At 36.9% G+C, this 22,938-nt stretch overlaps 1 protein-coding gene across 6 annotated transcripts in view; it reads left to right on the forward strand.

Annotated features, from left to right (window-relative positions):
- The window catches only part of LOC150096090 (kielin/chordin-like protein), a 649,251-nt gene that overhangs the window by 581,218 nt on the left and 45,095 nt on the right, over window positions 1-22,938 (forward strand). For 5 of the 6 annotated variants that reach the window (XM_090408779.1, XM_090408780.1, XM_090408783.1 and 2 more), the window contains one exon: window positions 3,804-3,998. The exons of the other annotated variant lie outside the window; for it this stretch is intronic. In XM_090408779.1, coding sequence (XP_090264905.1) covers window positions 3,804-3,998 — 195 coding nt within the window. The remainder of the gene's footprint in view (window positions 1-3,803; window positions 3,999-22,938) is intronic. 6 annotated transcript variants of the gene reach the window in all.

The raw sequence follows: 22,938 nt of genomic DNA on the forward strand, positions 1-22,938 counted from the left end.
TATGAGTATAGAAAATGAGAGAATGGGTGTGCAAGAGGAGCAGGGAAATGGGGAGGCTCAGGTTGGATGGGGATACATAGTGTGAGAAAGGTGGATGCTCCAAGAGGAGGTGAGAGCATGTGTAGGCAGGAAAGGAATGGGATGACCAAGGATCAAGAGGAAATAGTTGGAATTGAAAAGGGTTCTAAAATGAATAAGCAGAAAGGGAAATGGCCCCAGTCGAGCATGGAGAGATCACATCGAGTGAGTGGTATCAGTGGAACTAGCTGTAGATCCAGAAATGAGCTGTTGTGTTTGTGTACAAATGCTAGAAGTATAAGAAAGAAGGCAGATGAAATGGGTTGCACTAATTGCATCTGTTCACCCAAAGATTGTCGGAATAAGTGAGACATGGTTTGAAGAGGATGACATCCTGACAGGAATAGAGATGGAAGGATATGATGTGTTTCATGAGGATAGAAGGGGTAAAAAGGGAGGTGTAGTGCTATTGATGATGGAGAAAGAGTTATGTTTATGTCCATACAAGGTAGAGATACAGGACGGAAATAGTACCAGTAGTTTTGAGGCAGTGTGATGTGAGATAGAGGTGAATGGAATCAAATACTTGGTGGGATGTTGCTATAGACCAGGTAATGTGAATGGTGGTGATAGTGAAATGTATAGTCAAATTAGCCAAGCAAATAAGAAAAGGGTTATCATTATGGGTGATTTTTATTATGGCAATATAGACTGGAATGTGAGATAGCAACTGGAAGTAAAGAAAATGAGTTTCTTGAGTTTTTGAGGGATAACTACCTCAGACAGTATGTAATAGAGGGCACACGAGGATTAAAGGTCTTGGATTTGGTCATTTCATCAGAGGATGTAATTATTAATGAGGTGTCTAATCATCCACCAATTGGTGAGAGTGACCATGAGGTGATTACCTGTGCAAGTACCCCTGTGAGAAAAAGGGTATATGTGGAACTACAAGGGGGGGGGGGTGATTATGAAGAACTCAGGAGACAGCTTGCAGGTGTAACATGGAATGAGGAGTTAGCTGGAAAAGAGATCAATGCAGCTTGGGGGATTTTCAAAAACTGTCTAGTAGATGCAATTGTCTAAATGTATTCCAAGGGTGAGAAGGTTAAATAAGGTAGGTGTGAGATGGATGAATAAAGAGATTAAGCATGCGATACAGAGAAAAAAGGCATTGTGGAGGAAGCATAAGAGAAGTGGAAAGAACCAATTTCATGAGGTCTACAAAGACCAGGCAAGGAGGGTGACTTGGTTGGTGAGAGCACCTAAGGAAAGGTATGAACAGCAGTTAGCAGATGAAGCCAAAAAGAATTCTAGGGATTTCTTTCGATATGTAGCCAGCAAAAGAAAAAATGATTATGGAAGGATGATATTGTTTGGAGAAAATGGTATAAAGACAGCTGTTGCAGAATGTGTGGTGGAGATACTTAATGAGTAGTTCATAAAGATCTTTCAATCTTGTGGCTTCATGGAGAGATTGAGAACAGTTGATGATGGGAAGGAGAGACTGACTGTAAGTGAGCAAGAGGTGTTTGTGGAGTTGAGTAAACTAGATGTAAATAAGGCTGTGTGACTTGATAATATATCACCATGTATTCTGAAGGAATGTGCCAGGGAGTTGACACCTGCCTTGACATATTTTTTTAATACAAGTCTTGCACTTGGTCAAGTTCCTAAGGAGTGGAAGGAGGGCAAGATTGTGCCACTTCATAAAGGAGGTGATCGAATTCAAGCATCAAACTATAGGCCTATCTGTGTGTCAGGTGTTGTGGTTAAGTTTTGGAGAAGCTTGTGAGAACTAGGATCCAGAGTTGGGTTGATAACAATGGTATTATCTTTCATGGACAGCATGGATTTGCTAAAGGGAGGTCATGTTTTAGTAATCTACTTATTATTATAATAAAGTGATTGCTTCCTTGGATAGAGGAGAAGGATACACAGTAATATACTTGGATTTCACAAAGGCTTTTAATAGAGCACCTCATGATAAGTTGACAGTCAAACTAGAGCAGATGGGGTTGGATATTAGATTAGTGCATTGGATTGGAGACTGGCTATCTGATAGGTATCAACAAGTTGTGTATGGGGGTGCGATATCCAGGAAAAGGAAAGTCACTAGTGGAGTGCTTCAGGGGTCTGTTTTAGGGCCATTACTGTTTAACTTGTATATTAATGATACTGGCGAAGATTTGGATGGAGATATTCAGTTGTTTGCAGATGATGCAAAGTTGGAACGAACCATAAAGAGTAGTGAAGATGTGGCCTTACAAGAAGACTCGTGAATAAATTGAGTGATTGGGCACGGAAATGGAGATGTGAGTTCAATGTTGCAAAATGTAAGGAGAGAATATATTGTTGGAAGTAGAGGAAATAAGAGATCTGGGGGTGATAGTGGATAAGGATCTAAAATTTAGGGGACACATCGCCAAAATTGTGAAGACAACAGAAAGGCTTCTGGGAATGATGCAGAGGACACTGATGTGTAGAAGTGGGGAGATTCTTGTTCTGTTGTATGAGGCTTTGATTAGGCCACACATGGAGTATTGTGCCCAGATTTGGTCACTGGGTTTTCAGAAGGATGAAGAGATGTTGGAAAGGGTCCAAAGGCGACTGACTAAGGTAGTTTGACCTCTGGAATGTCAAGTATGAAGAAAGATTGAGAAGATGTAATTTGCAGAGTCTGGTGGACAGGATGAAGAGGGGAGATATGATAGAGACCTAAAAGTTGGTAAGGGGTTGTTATAGGATCAGTGGTGGTGAAGTTCTACAGAGAATAGTGGTAGATCAGGGGAGAACCAGAGGTCATCTCTGGAAATTGTATAAAGAGAGTGTGAGTAGGGGAGTGAGAGGCAGGTTTTTTTTTTGTGCAGAGTTGTGAATGCCTTGCCTGAGAGTGTGGTGTCTACAAGGTCTTTGAGTAGTTTCTGACCTCTGGAATGTTGAGTATGAGGAAAGATTGAGAAGATGTAATTTGCAGAGTCTGGTGGAGAGGAGGAAGAGGGAGATATGATAGAGACCTATCATATCTGCCCCTCTTCTCATATCATATCAGGTCTCGCTCTCTTATCAGGGGAGATATGATAGAGATCTATCATAACATAGAATGAGGAGTTAGCTGGAAAAGAGATCAGTGCAGCTAGGGGGATTTTCAAAAACTATCTAGTAGATGCAATGTCTAAATGTATTCCAACGGTGACAAGGTTAAATAAGGTAGGTGTGAGATGGACGAATAAAGAGATTAAGCATGTGATACATGCGATAAGTTGGTAAGAGGTGGTTATAAGATCAATGGTGGAGAAATTCTAAAGAGAATAGTGGGAGATCAGGGGAGAACCAGAGGTCATCCCTGGAAACTGTATAAAGAGGGTAGTTTGACCTCTGGAGAGTAGGAGAGTGAGAGGCAGGTTTTTTTCATGCAGAGTTGTGAATGATTGGAATGCCTTGCCTGAGAGTGTGGTGTCTGTAAGGAGTTTGAGTGTGTTTAAGACACGGTATGATGAGATATGTGTGTGTGTGTGTGTGTGTGTGTGTGTGTGTGTGTGTGTGTGTGTGTGTGTGTGTGTGTGTGTGTGTGTGTGTGTGTGTGTGTGATAAAAGAACCTCCCAGATGAATCTTTGACTCCATGAGGTCTTGAAGTAATAATAATAATAATATTTATAATACTTTATTAAGAGATCATAGGAACTGTATAAAAGATGTTGAAAAGAAAAGATTTGAAAAATTTTGAAAAAGATTTCAGAATAATAGTGCTATATTTACTTTATCTTACATATCATATTTCCAGATTCAAATAACTGTCCTCCTGTTTCTTGTCCTGGTTACCACTGCTCATTAGTAAAGGGTACTGATGGTTGTCAAGCCTGCTCTTGTGATTCTCCATGTGTTATTCCTCAGTGTCCTCCAGAATGTGAAGTGGAAAAAGACATTCCCTCAGGTCGTTGTCCTGGATGTGTATGCAGATTGGGACTGTTAGGCAATGGTACACATACAAAAGCATTGTTTATCAATTAATTATCCACCGTATTTTCATTTAGTTTCAAACATTTTTTTCTCATAATCTTTTATAATGTGGATAGTGGAGAGTGGTGAAATTATCGAATATTGTCATGTTTAAAAGAAGCTATTGGAAAGAGAAATTATATTAGTTGCCTCATGAAATGACTTAAAGAATGTGTTGAGAAAAGATTTATGTCAACACTCAAGAGTGAAGTCATCTATCAGACAGTCAAGACATCTACTGTTATACATTAAAGATGCCAAGAAATTATATTCTTGATTTAACCCTTTATCCTAGTGTAAGCAAACAAAGTTTGCACCTGAAAACTATTTTCAGGACTGATCAACTCGTATAAAGAAGCTAATGACTTCACATCACTTGCCTTAGTATTCCATAATGAAAGCACATATCCTTACAGACAAGTATAATGCTATGCATTATGGGAAGGGTCACTACCCAGACTGGTTTTGACCTTTATTGAGGTCTCATCAGTGGGAGCCAGACCCATCACCTCTAGGTCTGGCTCCTACTGATCTGAACTCATCCACCAGAGACTGACACAATATAAGGATCTAGCTTCTCAGAATAGGCTACATTTAACTCAGGGATTAGCAACCTAATCAGTTACCATCTGATAACTGCTTACTGTTATTATTATAATATATGCCAACCTTCAAGAAGTCTGCAAACTTACTGAGAAAGGTTCTATTCAGTTTGCACAGCACGTCTTATCTCCTTAAATTCATTCACAGATGATGAGTCACTCACTACTTCCAGTACAACTTATTCCACTGAGTTGCCACTTGATCAGTTTCCTGATATATACCCTCAAGGAGTGTTCAGGAAACCATGATAGTACTACATGATTAAGTTTACATTATTACTAATATTTTGGACTTCTATGACCATTCTGACTGAAAAACAGTCCACCTAGATCTTGGTCTTCTTCTGGGTCTTTTTTTTCCCCTGCCATCTTGACTTCAACCTGCTTTGCTAATTTCCTCTCTCACTCTGTTTAAGTGACCATACTACCTTAGAATAAGCAAACCTGTATAGTGGCGAATCTTAGATTAGCTCTGCTCATACATTCTCAATGTTAACAATGTCAAGTTCCTTTCTAATATCTTTGTTTTTAATATGATTCTACCACTGCTTTATTTTTTAACCCAACTCTCAGATCCATAAATTGTTTGACAAAATCTGGTTTGAACACTGACTTGTCTACCTTAGTGTTTTAGATAATCTCTCTCTTATTTGTATTATATAAATTTATTCAACTGGCTCCCCACTATACCATCTTTGCTTATTCTGTTGTCATTTCTATATTTAATTTGCCATCTTCCATAAAAATTGTGCCTGAATAGCTGATATATTTTACTTGTTCGATAGGTTCTCCATTGGGAATGCAGTTGAGGTTTTCTATGTTCCTGCCTAATTTCATAATTTTAGTCTTTTATTGTTAATTTTCATGCCAAATTTGTTGCAACTGTTATTCAATTTAATTACAGAATCCTGGACATCCACATTGGATTTGCTTAGAAGTGCAACATCACTGCATAAATCAAATAGATAAGTTTGATATCTCTGATTATAATATCAGGTTTAATGCCACTTTTATAACATGATCCATATATATAATGAATAACAGTGGAGATAGTGTGCACCTTTGTCTTACACTTGATTTTACGTCAAACCATTTTTCTCTTTCTTCCAATTCGAACTGCTGACTTACAAAATTAAATATAGACCATGTATTGCTGCATATTTTGTTTAATCCATATAATTGCAGCATTTTGAAAAAATTTTCTCCTGGCGCTTTGTTGTGTGCCTTTTTTCCAGATCTACAAAACTTGAGTACAGATCATAAAATAAAGATGTCAAGAAATTATATTCTCGGTTTAATCCTTTATCCAAGTGTAAGCAAACAAAGTTTGTGCATAAGTATCTTCATAACTGGGCTACTTGTATATAGAGGCTATTAACTTCACATCAATTGTCTTAGTATCCCATAATGCAAAGCACAACTTTTGGATGTGTATAACGCTATGCATTATGAGAAGAGCCCCTGTTCGCATGGTTTCGGCCTCATTAGTAGGAGTGAGACACCAGATACCAAGTTTGAAGTAACACAAAATTCATATATTTTTCACATAGATGTGGTGAAACATCTATCACCTTATTATTAAAATACTCTGGATCAGAGATACTGATGAGACATCAATATAGATCAAAAACTGGTTTGAGTAGTGGCCCTTCTCATAATGCATAGCATTATACATGTCCAGAAGGAGATATGCTTTGCATTGTGGGATATTAAAACACTGGATGTGAAGTCATTAGCCTCTAGTCATTAGTGAAAAAACTTCAACATTTAGGTATGGATCCTTGTTATATTTCTGTAATTTCACCGCTATTTCTTATAAAATGAAAATCTTATCTTGACAACCTCTATTTGGCCTGAATTCAACTTGCTCTTCTCTAAGTTTCTGTTCTCCAATTTTTTCTTAGCCTATCACGTTGCTTATATAAATCTTACCAAGAACATTTCTCACATTCAACTCTATTCCCCTTTTTACAGATGTGAACTACAAGAACTCTACTCCAATCATCTGGAATTCATCCTTCAGACCAGGCCTTCTGAATTATGCACGTTTTGTCACTGCAAAGCTTTTACACCTTCATATTTCGACATTTCTGGTCAAAGGTGGTGCAAAGACTGATGTCAACCTATCGGTATCTCTGGTTAAGTATATATTATGGTGGTTAAGATTTTGGAAAAGTTAGTAAGAGCTCACATATAGAATGGGTTGACAGAGAATCTATATACTTTGCAATGAACAGAATTGGTTTACTAAGGGAAGATCATGTTTGAGCAGCTTGCTCATATTCTATAATAACATTACCATTGACAAGAGGAAGAGATGCACCATGATACTTTTGAACTGATTTGGATTTTGCTAAGACTTTTAATAGAATACACCATGAAAGACTTGCAAACCTGAAATTTAGGGGACATATTGCAAAGGTGGTGAAGATAACACAGAGGACTGCTGCAATATTGAGAAGGACACTGACCTGCAGAGATAAAAGGGTTATCATTCCATTGTATAAGACTCTGATCAGACCACACTTAGACTATTGATCTAAGATCTGGTCTCCAGGATTTGAAGGGGATAAATTAACTGTGGAAAGGGTACAAAGGCAGATAACAAAGATGGTTTTAGGACTGCACAATGTTAGTTATGAGAATCGGCTGAGGGAGTGTGGACTGCAGAGTTTGGTGGATAGAAGGAGAGGTGATATGATTGAGACTTTTAAACTGTTGAGAGGTGGTTACAGAGTTGACACTGGGGAGTTCTTTCACTTGGTTGAACAGTGGGAAGGAGTGATGACAAGGGGCCATCCCTGGAAGTTATGAAAGGAAACTGTGAGAAAGAGAGTGAGGAGTGGTTTCTTTGCATGGAGGGTAGTTCTTGGTCCATCATTATTTGTTCTATACAAGTTAAGGTGATGAAAGATGTTGCAGGGTAATCAAGAATGTGATATGCAGTACTTGAAGAATAATTTAAATAGACTGGAATTGTGGACATGTGAATATGACCATCAGTTCAATGTCAGTAAATGTAAAGTCATGCACTTTTGGTGTGACGATATCATATTATATTGATGGGATTATGTTAGAATAAACTGATCAGGCTAGGAATCTTGGAGTTTTAGTAGACAGGAAGTTGAAGTTCAGTAGCAATTGCAAATATAACTCAGAGAATAACTGCAGTACTTCAATGACCATGACCATTTGTATTCTTGACATGTAAAGAAAAGGAAGTCATTTTGTTTTCTTAAAAAACTTTGATAAGACCTCACTTGGACTATTGCATGCAGATCTAGTTGCCAGAGTGATTCTGATACAGTGAAGAGTGTGCAAAGGAGAGTGTTAAAAATGTATCAGGATTGTAGATACTGATTATGAAGGTAGACTGAGGATTTGTAGACTGCAGACACAAGTAAACAGAAGAAAGAGGGTGATATGATTGAAGCTTACAAAATTTTGAAAGGGTTATACAGGACAAGAGGGCATCCTTGGAAGTTGAGAATAAATGATGTCAAAAAGGGATGAAAAAGTGAGATATTGCTCTCATAGGAGGGTGTGTGATTGGAGTGGATTGCCTTAGGATGTTGTGTGTGTGCAAGTAGTGTGAATGAATTCAAGAACAGGTGTGATAGCTGGTGTAGGTAATATGTGGCCTTCCTCGAAGAGTCCCTGACTCCCAGAAGATCAATGTTCTTACCAAACTCTTCCTATGATTTTTGATTAGCTTCTTTTACATATAGCTTAGCTCTCATATATTTTTTGCCACTTGCCATGAGAAGATTCCAGCCAGCAAATTCAAGGGATGACTTCTCTTTTTTTCCCTTCCTACCACACACTAAAAGATTTCATCCCATTCCTCCTTACAAAATCCTTTTACCACTTTGTATGTCTCTATTGCATCACATCTCTACTCATTCATCAAGGTTTACTGCACATTCCCTTAACCTTATCTCATACCCAATATTCCAAAGTCCTGATAACTTTTCTATCAACTATCTCTATGACTTTCTACTATTTCTTCATCCTCACAAAATCCTGAAGACAAGATATTATAAAAAGGCATGTTACTTCTTTATTCTGTAACATCAATATCCTAATCAGCATCACCGTAATACTCTGTCACTCTCACCACCTATGCAATTTGGCCACTTGAACTTCAGTTTCCTGTCCACATCATCCAATATTCCTAGCTTCAGTAGATAGTTACTTATAGCAAAATTCCATTAGTGTAGTATACTTTGTAGATTTCTTCTACACAAAATGCGTAAATGTGTTGAGTAATATTGCATTGGAATGTGTTAATTCTCAACATGCAAGATCTCAACAGAGGGGAAAGAGGACAATGATTGGTCTATTATTTGCTACCACCTATTTTGGAGACTGCATTGCATAAAGGAGTCTACAAAACGAGGTAAATCATATACCAATCATTATCTCAAGGGTGGTGATGTAGAGATTGGAAAAGTTGGTTTAAAGCAGAATCCAGGAATGACTGGATAGAATATGATACCACAGGGTATCATATTCTATCAGAATATGATACCCTATAGAATATGATACCCTGTGGTATCATATTCTATAGAATATGATACCACAGGGTATCATATGTGAAGTGAGTCTTGCCTTAGTAGTTTACTCACTCTAAAATAAAATAACAGTCAAAATGATAAGGGAAATGGTTATCCATGATATTACTAGACTTTTCAATACCAATTCACTGCATATCACATAGAACCTTGTTACATCAACTGGAGCAACACAGATGGATATGGTGATAACAGAAAGATGACCTGATGGAAGACATTATTTATTTATTATATAAGGTCTTTATCAATTATATCATTATATAAATTATTTGTTTTAAAATACAATATTGCTTATATTATTTAAAAGTTATTTAAATAAATAAAATCAGTAAATTATGTTTATTTATATAAAAGAATTTTTTCAGATTTAGAATCATGATTTTATAAAGGTTCTCTAGAAACCATTTCACAAGACTCAGGGATGAAATATTATTATTATTATTGACCGAAATATTAATTATTATTATTATTATTGCTGGGAGATATGTTTTTCTTGGGTGGCAAAGACATGAACTCAGCAAATTACCTAAATTCCATTTATACCTTTACAGTATATGTAACAAATGTGTTCGAGGTTGGTTTATATTTTATTTGAAGTTGAATGTGCTGCAGCTTTTATGTTGATTTTATAAAAAATGTATTTTTTTAAATATTTAAATTAAAGAGATCATTAATATAAATAAATAACTGTAAAAAAAAAGAGTAGGACTGAAGTTAGCATATTCATACTGAGTTACATATTGAGCATATTGCACATCACGCAGAGGAGCATGCTCGACTGCATATTACATCCTTTTTTTTTTTTTTTTTTCATCAAGTGAGTCATTTTTGAAAATTCATCAGCATTTATAGGGAGAGTTTTTGGCATATATTATTTTCATGTAAAATGAGCACTTTTTAATTATACATAGAAAACTTGCACAAAAGCAATGTTATATTACAAATATTTCAATTAAAAATACTTTTTTTTAAAATATTGATTAATGGAATCAGTTGTTTTTTTCACACTAGTAAAGATATCTATGCACAGTAAGACTTGATTTTACAATTTTAGCATGATCTTTGAATACAGTAAGAGAAAATGGGCATTCATTATAAGTTAGTATTTTTTTTTATAAGCTATTGAATGTTAATATTTAACAGAAGGCCACCGGTTCCATTCTTATTCCCCCCCCCCTTCCCTTAGTGGGACCATTGAGAAATACAGTACACATTTAAAACATGTCTGAAAACAATCACTGTTGTTGTGATTTCTTATAATTTATTTTTATTTATTTTTAATAATTAGGTTTTTGTTTCATTTACTAAAGAAATTCAGAATTCTCTGATATAGTGTTTGATATTTTTTCACATTAAATAAGGTCTCTGGCTTCAACAGATTTTTATGCAGATCTTGCATGAAGTTTTATGTTTTGTTAGTTTTAACATTTTACTGCAGATAAACGGATACGCTAACCACAGCAGATATGCTAACCACTCGGCCCCTTGTTGGCCGAGTGGTTAGCGTATCTGCTCTCCAGCCAAAAGGCTGTAGGTTTGAATCCTGCCATGGGCATATATGTTTGATTGTCTGTGAAAATATTAGTATTGGTGGTCAGCGGTAGATGATGAAGGTAGTTGTGGTTCATTGTAGTTAGTGGATTGAGTGATTCATTGTAGAGTAAGTGCCGCTCCCTCGATGAGTCTTTGGACTCCTGGAGGTGTCACGTAATAATTTTTTGCCTATCTGCGTATTTGGTTAGCATATCTGCTCTCCAGCCAAAAGGCTGTGGGTTTGAATCCCACCATGGGCATAGATGTTTGATTGTCTGTGAAAATACTAGTATTGGTGGTCAGCAGTAGATGATGACGGTAGTTGTGGTTCATTGTAGTTAGTGGATTGAGTGGTGGAGATGGAGAGTTGTGGGGTAGGTGCCCCTCCCTCGATGAGCCTTTGGACTCCTGGAAGTGTCACGTAATAATAAATTTTTGCCAGCCTGGCTGGCCGAGTGGTTAGCGTATCTGCTCTACAGCCAAAAGGCTGCAGGTTTCGAATTCCGCCGTGGGCATGGATGTTTGTGATTGTGAAAATACTAGTGGTGGTGGTGGTGGTCAGCACTAGATGCCGTTGGTGTAGATGAAGGTAGTTGTAGTTGGTGGATTGAGTGGTGGAGGCAGAGAATTGTGGAGTAGGTGTCCCCCCCCCCCCCATCAATGAGTCTTTGGACTCCCTGGAAGTGTCACATTATAATAATTTTTTGCTGGCCTGATTGGCCGAGTGGTTAGCGTATCTGCTCTCCAGCCAGAAGGCTGTGGGTTTGAATCCCGCCATGGGCATGTTTGTTTGTAATTGTCTTTGAAAATATTGGTGGTGGTCAGTGGTGGATGGTGCTGGTGTAGATGATGAAGGTAGTTGCGGTTAGTGGAGTGGTGGAGACAGAGAGTTGTAGAGCAGGTGCCCTCCCTCAATGAGTCTTTGGACTCTCTGTAAGTGTTATGTAATAATAATAATAATTTCCAGAATCAAGATGAAACAATAACGAAGGACTCCTTGCATTTCTTGATATAAACTCCCAAACTAAATGTTTTACTATTACATAGGAAAAGTGGATATTAAAAATTCACCACCCTCCAATCAAAGCCAAATGTTTATAGAAACTTATGAAAATTTCATAAAATTTGACCTGAGAGCGTATGAGAATACAATCCTCAGCATTGGCAGCAGCCATGTACTTTGAAGTAGTGCAAGCTAATGTTGAGGATTGTATTCTTGTAAGCTCTCAGATCAAATTTTACAAAACTTTCACATTTGGCTTTGAAATAATGTTGGATCTTTAATATCTACTTTTCCTATGTAATTTTACATTGCTGAAATGAAGCCATATGGCTCTTTTTTTTTAGTAATTAAATGTTTTACATATTATGAACTTCATTAATGCATATAATTTGCATTGTATTCAAAAGAATTATATTACAATTATTACATGGGAGATTCATTGGAGTATAGAGACTCATAATGGGAGGCCTACAATAAGCATTATTCACACAGCACCTATGACATCTTTCCTGAAACTGTATTCACTGACAGTACTCATGATCACTTCTGGCAATCTGTTTCACTTTTGTTAACCAAATAAGATTTTACACAACTTCTGGGAGTAACCTCTTATCATACAGATTATTATTATTATTTGGGTATCTCCATGGAATCATCATGGGAGACCCATTATTCACACAATACCTACCATACCTCTCCTTAAACTCATTCACTGACAAAGCACTCACAACCACTTCTGGCAACACATTCTATTCACCATCCTTCAATCAAAAAATCTAGTCCTACCCAAACTCTTATACAATTTTCACAGTTGGCCCCTCATTCTCTCCCTTCCTACCACATACTGAAAAAAAAAAAAGTCCAGTGTCAATCCTATAAAATCCCTTTAATATACTTTTATCATGTTTCCTCTATTTTCCCTATCAGCTAGTTTTTGAAGTGCAAAGACCTTCAACCTGTTCTCACAGTGAACATTTCATTGACCTGCCACAATCTTTGTCTTGATTCTTGATCCTCTCCACAACTTCTTCTTCATCCCCATAGAATCTAGTAACAATATCTGCACACAGTATTCCAGATGTGACCTTATTAAAGCCTTATACAGAGGAATAATAACCTCCCCCATCCCGGCTTGTCAGTGTGTGTTCTTTAACAGCCACATAATCGGATGTGCTATTTTGGCTACCTTTGCAATATACCCTCTAAACTTCAACTCTCTTCCTGTCCACAGTCATCCACAAATCCCTCATTTCATCAGTTTCCTGCAGTTCAATTCCATAAATATAGTACATAGCTTATTATATCTTTTTTCCCAATATCACGTTAAATTGACAGCCACCTTTGCTCATGTTGCCAGTCTATTTAAGTCATCCTACTGGATATTTACACAACCTTCATTTACTCTAGCTCTTTCAATTGAATATTTCTTATCAAAATTTTCTATATCATTGATGTACAAATTAAACAGTCGAGGACTAAATACTGAGCTGTGTGGTACACCACTAGTCGCTTTCCTTTTCCTGGACTCATCTTCTCTGTAAACCACTCTTTGATATCTGTCCATCAGCCACTCTCTTATTGAAATCATCAAATTCATATCTATCACCATTTGCTGTAATTTTGACAACAGAGTTTTATGAGGAATCTCAATTCCCTTTGCAAAGTCCGGCAGTATCACTGAGCAGCCATTTCCTTTATCCACTCCATTGTCACTTTATTATAAAAGTAAGCAGATTACTAAGGCAAGACCTACCCTTAAAAAAACCATAATGCTACCTATAAAGTATCATATTCCTATTTACTCAGTCTTGCAGTTCTGTTTTTTACCAGTTTCTCCAATACCTTAACCACTTGTTACGTCTTGTTCTCCCTGTTATTTATTATTTTATATTAGACTATTCACTTATCTCATTTAATTTCAGCTCTTCCATTGCCGACAAATTTATATTCTTTAAGTCGACTGCGCCAGCCGACAACAGAAGTCTGAGACACAATTTTAAACTACTGAAAACAATATAGGGATCAAGTGGTTTGCAGTCGTGGTCCCCTTTCTTAGTTGCTAATGGATTTCCCTACTAATTATGCATGATCTGAATTTTAACAAGTGGTAACTCAATTCTCAGAACAATGACAGACTCATGAGGTTCAAATTAAAGAAATACATTTATTTTAGACAAAAATATATATGTATATATATATATATATATATACACTTTGGTCAGAGATTTCAATTCTAGAGAGTCTGAACTTCCCCCCTTCTTAAATTTACATATCCAAAATTATTTTCTCTAAAATCTTATAGTATCAATCTTACACTCTTCTTTGTATAACTATATTCAGGCTCGGTTAATTTCTACTGAGTTGCTCAGTTCCCATATATGGGGATAACACATATACATAGATACATTCTACAACTCTAGTGTGAAGCATATTAGACGTACTCCCCCAAAATTCAGTTAATATTTAAGTTCAAATTTAATACAATAATAACAATGTTTCTTCTAACATAAACAGTCCGAAGCCTTGGTTCCCAGCTCAGCCTAAGCTTAGGGTGTTACTTGCTCTTTAGACATAGACAGAATGTCCAAAAGATTACAGTTCTTTAGATATAAAGTAGAAGTAGACTATATGGAGCTCCTTGACATTCTGTTTCTTATACCCTCTTTGGTTATTATTCAATATAATACGAAAACTTGCATCTTACCGTTCTTGCTTTTTCTGGTTGTTATTGGGACTTCCTTAACTAGACCTTTGGGTTTTCTCACCGTATATTTCTTATGGCGTCTGCAACACACTTCTATTCTTTTCGAAAGAGTTCACCTCTTCGCTGATTTTATACGTTGGCATGGCTAACCAACGGCTCTATCTGGCAGCATTCCTTCAACGTGGCTACACTCGACGTGGCACCGTACAGGCAACGGAAAATGTTGCTGGGCACGGCGTCAAGCTTCACAGCTATCCAGCACTTTGAATCAGGAACCAGGAACAGAAAAAAGAGGACGATTGAATTTGGCGCCGAAACCTATATACCTCATGTGAGCGCCCTCTCTTGGTTGCTACGTCACGCACACAGCGGCAGCTGATTGGTCACCGCAGCTCTGAACTGTTTTTGACATGGCTCAATACATGAATTATCTTATATACATTTTAAGCATTTATACAAATCCTTTTCTCTGTTAAATAATTCACAAACATTATCTATTTCAATTATGGGGTTCTCAAAATTTACTTAATATCTACAAAAATGTTTAGACACAGTTCTGGCTTACTAAGTTGCACCATTTTCTTCACGGAGGCATAAGGATGTCCTTATCCATGGCTTTTAACGTTACCTTATGTTGGGTCGGAAATAGGATAACTCATTAAAAGTGAGTTGGCACTTTTTCCGACACAACACACTACTTCTGAGATACTGATTGGCCTATAATTTGCTCTTCTGTCTTGGAGCCTCCTTTATGCAATGGGACAATTTTGCCCTCTTTCCACTCCATTGGCACCTTCCCAGTACTGGTGCTTAAATTAAACAGCTTGCTCAGAAGAGCTTATAATGCCCTTGCACTTGTAATACATGGGCCAATATATCATCACATTAAGATTCTGAAATATCCTAAGCACCTACAATTCTTGAACCTCTATTCTTCAGTGTCAATCTCTGTCACATCCAGCATTACATTTTCACCACTTAGATGGTACATCCTTGCAAAATGATCATTCAGTAACTCAACTATTTGGTTTGCTCTTGTTCCTTCCTAACTTTGGCACTTTAAATCATCCTTCCATAGTTATTCCTTCTTTTACTTTGGCCTCATCAGCTAGTTTTCCTCTTATAATTTGCTTTTCCCTCCCTTACCATACAGATCACCTTTCTTGCCTATGCCTTATACTGCCCATAGGCATGGTAATCAACTTTTCTTTGTACTCCCACAACAAATTTTCTTTCTGTGCAACTCCTTCTTAATGATGCTATTCATCCATTTAATTCCTCCCCGATTTATCCTTCTTACTCTGGGTAATTTTCTGAGTATAAAGGCCAGATGAGTCTCTAAATTAAATTCTCATCTTTTTTTCAATAATTTGCTTTAACACGTAAATATTGTCTATACATGAACTTTCATGTCTGAAACCACTGTGAAAGTAGATTGTTTGTAATATTTCTGTCTTTTATTCATGATTTCATTGTAAATTTTGTAATCTGTACTTAATAGAATAATTCCTTTGTAATTTTCACAATCATCTCAGTCTCCTTTCTAAAATATAGATATAACCATTGATTTTGACCAATCTGATGGAACTTCACATTTCCTCCACCAGTTATTTTATTAATTTTAAGAATCTATGATGTGAATATTCTCTACCATGTTTCCAAAGTTCTGTATTTATGCCATCTAATCCAGTTGATTTTCTATTTTTTGATATTTTTATTGCTTCTTTTAGTTCTTCTAATCTAACTGGTTCTATATCACAGTGATTTTATTATTATTATTATTATTATTAAATTTGGGTTATACCATAAATTCTGATGGTCTGTCCATTGTTTCTCTTGTATGATATTGATTTGTGCTGTATCTCTTTCTTCATTGTTTAATTTCTTTAATACTTTATTAACTATGCTTTGTCTTCCATGTACTATGCTTCTTCTATTTTATTAATAAATCTGCCACAAGAATCTTAGTGAGGTTTCTGTGCTATGGTTTCAGCTACTTTTCTTTTAGTTTTGCATATTTCTTCTGTTTCCTTGGTATAAAAGAATGGTTTATACGCCATTTGTTTTTCTTTTATTGCAGTTTCTATATCTGTGTTCCAAATTTTAATGTTTTTCTTTTTAATATTTTATTTTTCTTTCCAAGTATTTCAGAGGCTGCTTTATGAATTATCTCTATCAATGTTTTCCATTCTTCTTCTATATCTTCATTGATTTTGGCTTCTTTTAGGTAATCTGTTACTCATGATATATATATATATAGCATTCTAACACTTACTTCTTGTAACAGATATACTATACTTTGAATACTTGTTATATTTCTTGTTATTTTCTTATTTACTTTCTGTCTCCATTTTGTTAGTATTTCTGTTTTAAAAACTATTAAGTAATAATATGAAAAAAATTTGCTCTGTAAATGTACATTCATTTGCTCTGTAAATGTACATCTCTTACAAGTGGAGCTAGTTTCTTATTATTGAAAGTTTATTTTTCACTTGGTCAGACTATAATAAATTTAGTTTAATCCTTTATCCAAGTATGTGCAAACAAAGTTTGCGCCTGAAAGTATCTTCAGGACTGGGGTAAAGTGGTACAACACCAGGCAACTCCTTGCAAAGGATGGAGCAAGCTACCAACACTCCTGGGAGATACTACTGAGATAGGAGTGTTGGCAGCTTGCTCCATCCTTTGCAAGGAGTTGCCCGGTGTTGTACCACTTTACCCCAGTCCTGAAGATACTTTCAGGCGCAAACTTTGTTTGCACACACTTGGATAAAGGATTAAACAAAATATATTATAGTTTCTTATTAGTTAATATATATTATTATTATTATTATTATTATTCAGGCCTCTATGGAGTCAAGAAACTCATTGTGGAAGACCCTTCCTAGGAAACAAAGTCTATCATACCCCTCCTTGAACTCATTGATCGTTCTTGCTCTCACCACTCTATGAGGCAATGCATTCTACGGTTCCACCACCCTCCACGCAAAGAAACCACTCCTCACCCTCTTGCTCACAGCTTCCTTTCATACTTTCCAAGGATGGCTCCATGTCATCGCTCCTTCCTGCTGCTGAACCAAGTGAAAGAACTCCCCATTGTCCACCCTGTAACTGCCTCTCAACAGTTTAAAAGTCTCGATCATATCATCTCTCCTTCTATCCACAAAACGCTGCAGTCCATATTCCCTCAGCCAATTCTCATAATTAACATTGTACTAGTCCTGAAACCATCTTTATTATCAGCCTCTGCACCCTTTCCACAGTTAATTTATCCCCTTCAAATCCTGGGAACCAAATTTGAGAACAATAGTCTAAGTGTGGTCTGATCAGGGTCTTATACAACAGAATGATGACTGTTCTATCTCTGCAGGTCAGCATCCTTCTTAGTATTGCAGCAATCCCCTCTGGGTTACCTTTATCACCTTTGAAATATGCCCCGCCTGAATTTCAGTTTTCTATTGATCATCACCCCCCAGATCCCTTGTTTCCCCTACTTTCTCCAGTACAGCTCCTCCAATTGAGTATGCAGCCTCCCATCAATGTATCCCAATCTTCAAGACTTTACATCTTGCTGCATTAAACTGACACCCCATTAATTTGTCCATCTGTCTAGTTTATTCAATTCCTCTTGCAGGGCTGCCACATCTGTACTATTACTAATAACCCTTCCCAGCTTCACATTATCTGCAAACAACTGAATATCCCCTTGCAATCCATTGACAATGTTATTGATATAAAGGTTATACAATACAGGTCCCAATACTACTGAGCCCTGTGGAATCCCATTTGTACTTGTAATATAATCAGTTATTATTATTATTATTATTATTATTATTATTATTATTATTATGGGCAACTACCCGTGCGGTTAGCCTAGTGGCTTTGCGCTTCGCAACCATATGCCTGGGGAAGGAGTGTCCTAGGTTCGATTCCCGTTGTAGACGTGAGGAATTTGAGGATCTTCCTCAGGCATAGCCAAGTTAGCCGGTCTTGGGCACGGTCAGTAGGGTTTTATCTGCCAGTTTATCTGGCGTTTTTCATCCCGCAAACAGGCAAACCGGCCCCATGAACATACGCCTCTACAGTCAAAAATATATCCCCCACCCCCAGTGGCAGATCAGGCGACGGGTCGGTTGGGAGTAGTACTAACAAGAAGTCGCATCTAAAAGTAACACGCGGACCCTGCATGGGAAGCGGGAATAACGCGTAGTAGAAGAAGATTATTATTATGGGGAACTCCAAGGAGGCCCTGAACATCATGTCAAGAACTATTCAGCATTTGTGCAGTATCTATTATACTTTGCTTTGAACTCATTCATAGTCATGACACCCACAACAGACTCTGGCAACCTATTCCACTCATTCATCACTCTCCAAGCAAAAAACCTAGTTTCTGCAGTTCAGTCCATGGACAGCCCCTAGTTCTCCTACCACCAGACCTGTTCTGAAAAATTTCCTCTGAATTAATCTTGTAAAAACCCTTCAGTAATTTGAAAGTCTCAATCATATCACCCCTTTTCTGCAGGTCTATGGAATGAACCTTACAAGGTTCATTCCATAGACCTGCTACCATATTGGTCACTTGCTTCTTGTTCCTGTCCACCTCCTCCTCATCACCAAGAAACCCCTTGTGCCCAGATCTGAGCACAGTAGTCAAGATAGGGTCTTATCAGTTCTCGATAAAGAGGAACAATAACTTGTTTGTCTCTGATCGTCAAAGTATTCTTCAGTAACCAAGTGATCTGATGAGCTGCTTTAGCCACTTTTGCTAAGTGCTTCCTCTGCCAAGAGAGGGGATACATAGCACTCCCAAGTCTCTGGTTTTGTCAGTTTCCTGTAGTACAGTTCCACCAATATGGTATACTGCTGATAATCTTTTCACCACAAAATGCATAACCTTACAGTTTGTCGCATTAAACTGATATCCATTCTCCTTTGCCCAGTCTGCCAATCTATCCAAATCATCCTGCAAAATTTTGACATCATGTATATTAATGTATTAACTATTTCTCTACCCAACTTTGCATCATCAGCAAATACCTGAACAATTCCTTTCAGATCCTTTCCTGTATTGTTAATAAACAAACTAAATAATAGCAGTCCAAGAACAGGATCCTGCAGCATGCCACTAGTCCCAGGCTTCTTTTGGACTCTACTCCTGAATAAACTATTCTCTGATATCTCTCCATCAACCACCCTCCTATCCATCTTGCCAACTCTATATCCATCCCATAGTGCAGTGGTTCCCAAATTTTTCCACTTATGTACCCCTTTTAAACCCATTTCTATAAATTGTACCCCTTGTTTTTAAGATAGCTGTTTTTAAATCATCATCATCAACAACCATGGGTCCAATGCCCGTAGGTGTCTGCTGCCATCTTGATATGATTCTTCCATTGCATTCTATTTTGTGCAAGACGACTCAGTTTGTGTATAGAGTTTCCGCACCATTTGACGATGTCATCGTCCCATTCTCTGTTTGGTCTTCCTCTTTTGTTCTTTCCTTCAATCATTCCAAACAGCAACATTTTTAATTTTCTCTCATCATTCATTCTACATAATATGGCCAAATAGACATAGTTTCCTGTTGATTATTTTTCTGGATCAGGTTTTCTTTTGGTTGCATTCATCTGTAGATTTCCTCATTGTTCACTTTCTGTATCCAGCTTATTCTCAAGATCTTTCTATAGCATTTCCTCTCAAATGCCAATATTCTCTTTTCAGATTCTCTCAGGAGTACCCAAGCCTCGCATCCATAGAGCATGCTGCTGAAGATACAGGGTTCTACATTACGCAGTTTAGTTTGCATCTTTATAGCTTGGCTCTTCGATATTTTGTCAAGGGCTTTTAAAATAGTTGTTGCTCTGACTATTCTAATTTTTATCTCTTTTTTTTTGGGGGTCCAAGTCATGCGTCATGTGGCATTGCATCCAAGATATGTGAAGTGTTCTACATTTTCCAGTTGAAATCTGTCTATCGTAACTCTGTTCAGAAACTCCTGTTGTCCGAATATCATTGTTTTAGTTTTTTCAAAGTCGACATTTAGTCCATATCTTTTTTTTCCTTCTGTGTATAGTGTTTGCAATGTCTGTTCGAGCCTTGCTTTGCTGCATCTTCTTCAATCGGGACGATGTCATCTGCAAAGCAGAGGTAGTTTATTCTCATGCCATTTATTGAAATGCCTCGACCTTCTTCTTTAATCTTATCTAGTGTTCTTCCCAGATGTGTGATGAAGATGATTGGTGATATTGGGTCCCCTTGTCTTGTGCCTTGACCAGTGGCAAATCAATCTCCAGTCTCACCTGCTATTCTGATTTTTGCTTATGCTTGGCTGTTTATATCTTTCAGCAGGTGGATCAATTTATTGTCCACACCATAGGATTCAAAGACAGCCTATGTTATATTTTGGTCAATATTATCAAATGCTTTTTGGAAGTCCATGAAACAGCAATTTATCTTTTTGTTCTTTCTTCAAGCTTTCTCTGTTATTAGTCTTAGTGCGAGTATTTGTTGCACTGTACTTTGATCTTGTCGAAATCCGGCTTGCTAATCCGGAAGATGTCCCTCCATATGCCCCTGCGTTCTGTTAGTATTTTCATCAGCACTTTGCCAAGATGACTCATTAATGTTTTTAAATACTGACATTTATTGTTCCATAACTAATGTTTTGCATTTTGTTTACTTTACTTGTTTTTCTGCCATTACTGATTATTTTTTGTGTATCCCTGAACGGCCCAGCACCTACCCCCAGGAGTATGAGTACCACCGGTTGGGAACCAATGCCATAGTGGATGGATATATACATCCCATAGTGGATTATAGATTGTGTTCCTTTGCCATTCCAAGTGTATTTATTTATTTATTTACACCTATATTCTTTTTTGGAAAAAAGTGTTAGTTGTGTTATTGAAAATACAGAAATATAAGAGTTCTTGGCCACTGTCATTCATGCAACATTCTCCATATTTTCCTAAGACATTTGGGATTCGATTATTTCCAAATCTGCATTAAGAATCCATTACCCAAATATGGAAATTATCTTAATGCATCTTGAAATCAAACACTTTATTTCTTATATACAGCAGTTTTGCTTTCAATAGAAGGAACTTGCAATATTTCATGGCATACACACTCAGTAAACAGAACAGAAAGCATGAGGCAATTCATCCCTGTCTAATTAGCACATGAATGTGCTAATTATACAAAAAAACTTTTGAAAAATGGCAGATAGAAATTGAAAGTTTTTTCACTTGGTTATACTATAAATTAAAGATGCCAAGAAATTATATACTTGGTTTAATCCTTTATCCAAGTGTAAGCAAACAAAGTTTGTGTGTGAAGTAACTTCACGACCGGGCTACTTTTATATAGAGGCTGATGACTTTACATTAATTGCCTTAGTATCCCATGATGCAAAGCACATCCCCTTTTTGGATGTGTGGAAGTCATTAGCCTCTGTATATAAGTAGCCAGTCATGAAGATATTGCACAGGCAAACTTTGTTTCCCTACACTTGGATAAAGGATGAAATAAAGAATATAATTTCTTGGCATCTTTAATTTATAGTATAACCAAGCAAAAAATAAAATTTTAACATCTACCTCTAATCCAGAGTATTTTAGTAATAAGTTGTGACACCCTTTGACTACTTATATTTGGAAATATGACTTCTGCTTTACTTCAGCCTTGGTATCATTTCATCAAGTTTTAACTGAGGCTTGGCTATTGCTGTTACCCAGCCATGACCAGAGTTTTTAGCTCAATAACACCTCATCAACACAGTCTTCAATCAGATGAAGGGATAAAGAGTCAAGGACTTGGTCCATCTCCCAAAAAAATGATACTTGGTATCATTTCTAGGTCTGGCTTCCACTGATGAGATGTCAGTAATGGTTGGAACTGGTCTGGGTAGTGGCCCTTCTCATAATGCATAGCATTATACATATCCAAAAGGAGGTGTGCATTGCATTATGGGATACTAATGCAATTAATGTGAAGTCATCAGCCTCTATATACAAGTAGCCCATGTCATGAAGTTTACTTCACATGTAAACTTTGCTAATACTTTGATAAAGGATGAAACCAAGAATATAATTTCTTCGCATCTGTAATTTATGGCAGATAGACTTCATCTTTATTACCATGTTTAAATGTTTACTTTACTGGCCAAACTTTTTTTAAAATTTTGGATTTGAGAATAATTATAGGCATTGTTGAATCATCAGTGGACTATACGAGTCTCAAAACTCATCTCAGGAAGGTCTATGTCCATTGTGCTTTCCCTTAAATACACTCAGTGCTTTCTCTAGTAGTACATTCCAGTTACCTACTATCCTCCACATAATGAAACTATTCCTTATTCTGTTCTTACTCTGTCTTTAAGCACTCCTTTCCTTATTGATAGTGTCATTGCATAAGATGATAGTGTCACTATAAAAGAGCCTAATTAGTGTTCCTATGAAATATAAACACGTTAACACAAGAATATTTTAATATTTACCAAA

The sequence above is a fragment of the Typopeltis vanoorti genome, chromosome 19, assembly GCF_054136105.1.
Source record: "Typopeltis vanoorti isolate ZY-2024b chromosome 19, IOZ_Tvanoo_1.0, whole genome shotgun sequence".
Lineage (NCBI taxonomy): Eukaryota > Metazoa > Arthropoda > Arachnida > Uropygi > Thelyphonidae > Typopeltis > Typopeltis vanoorti.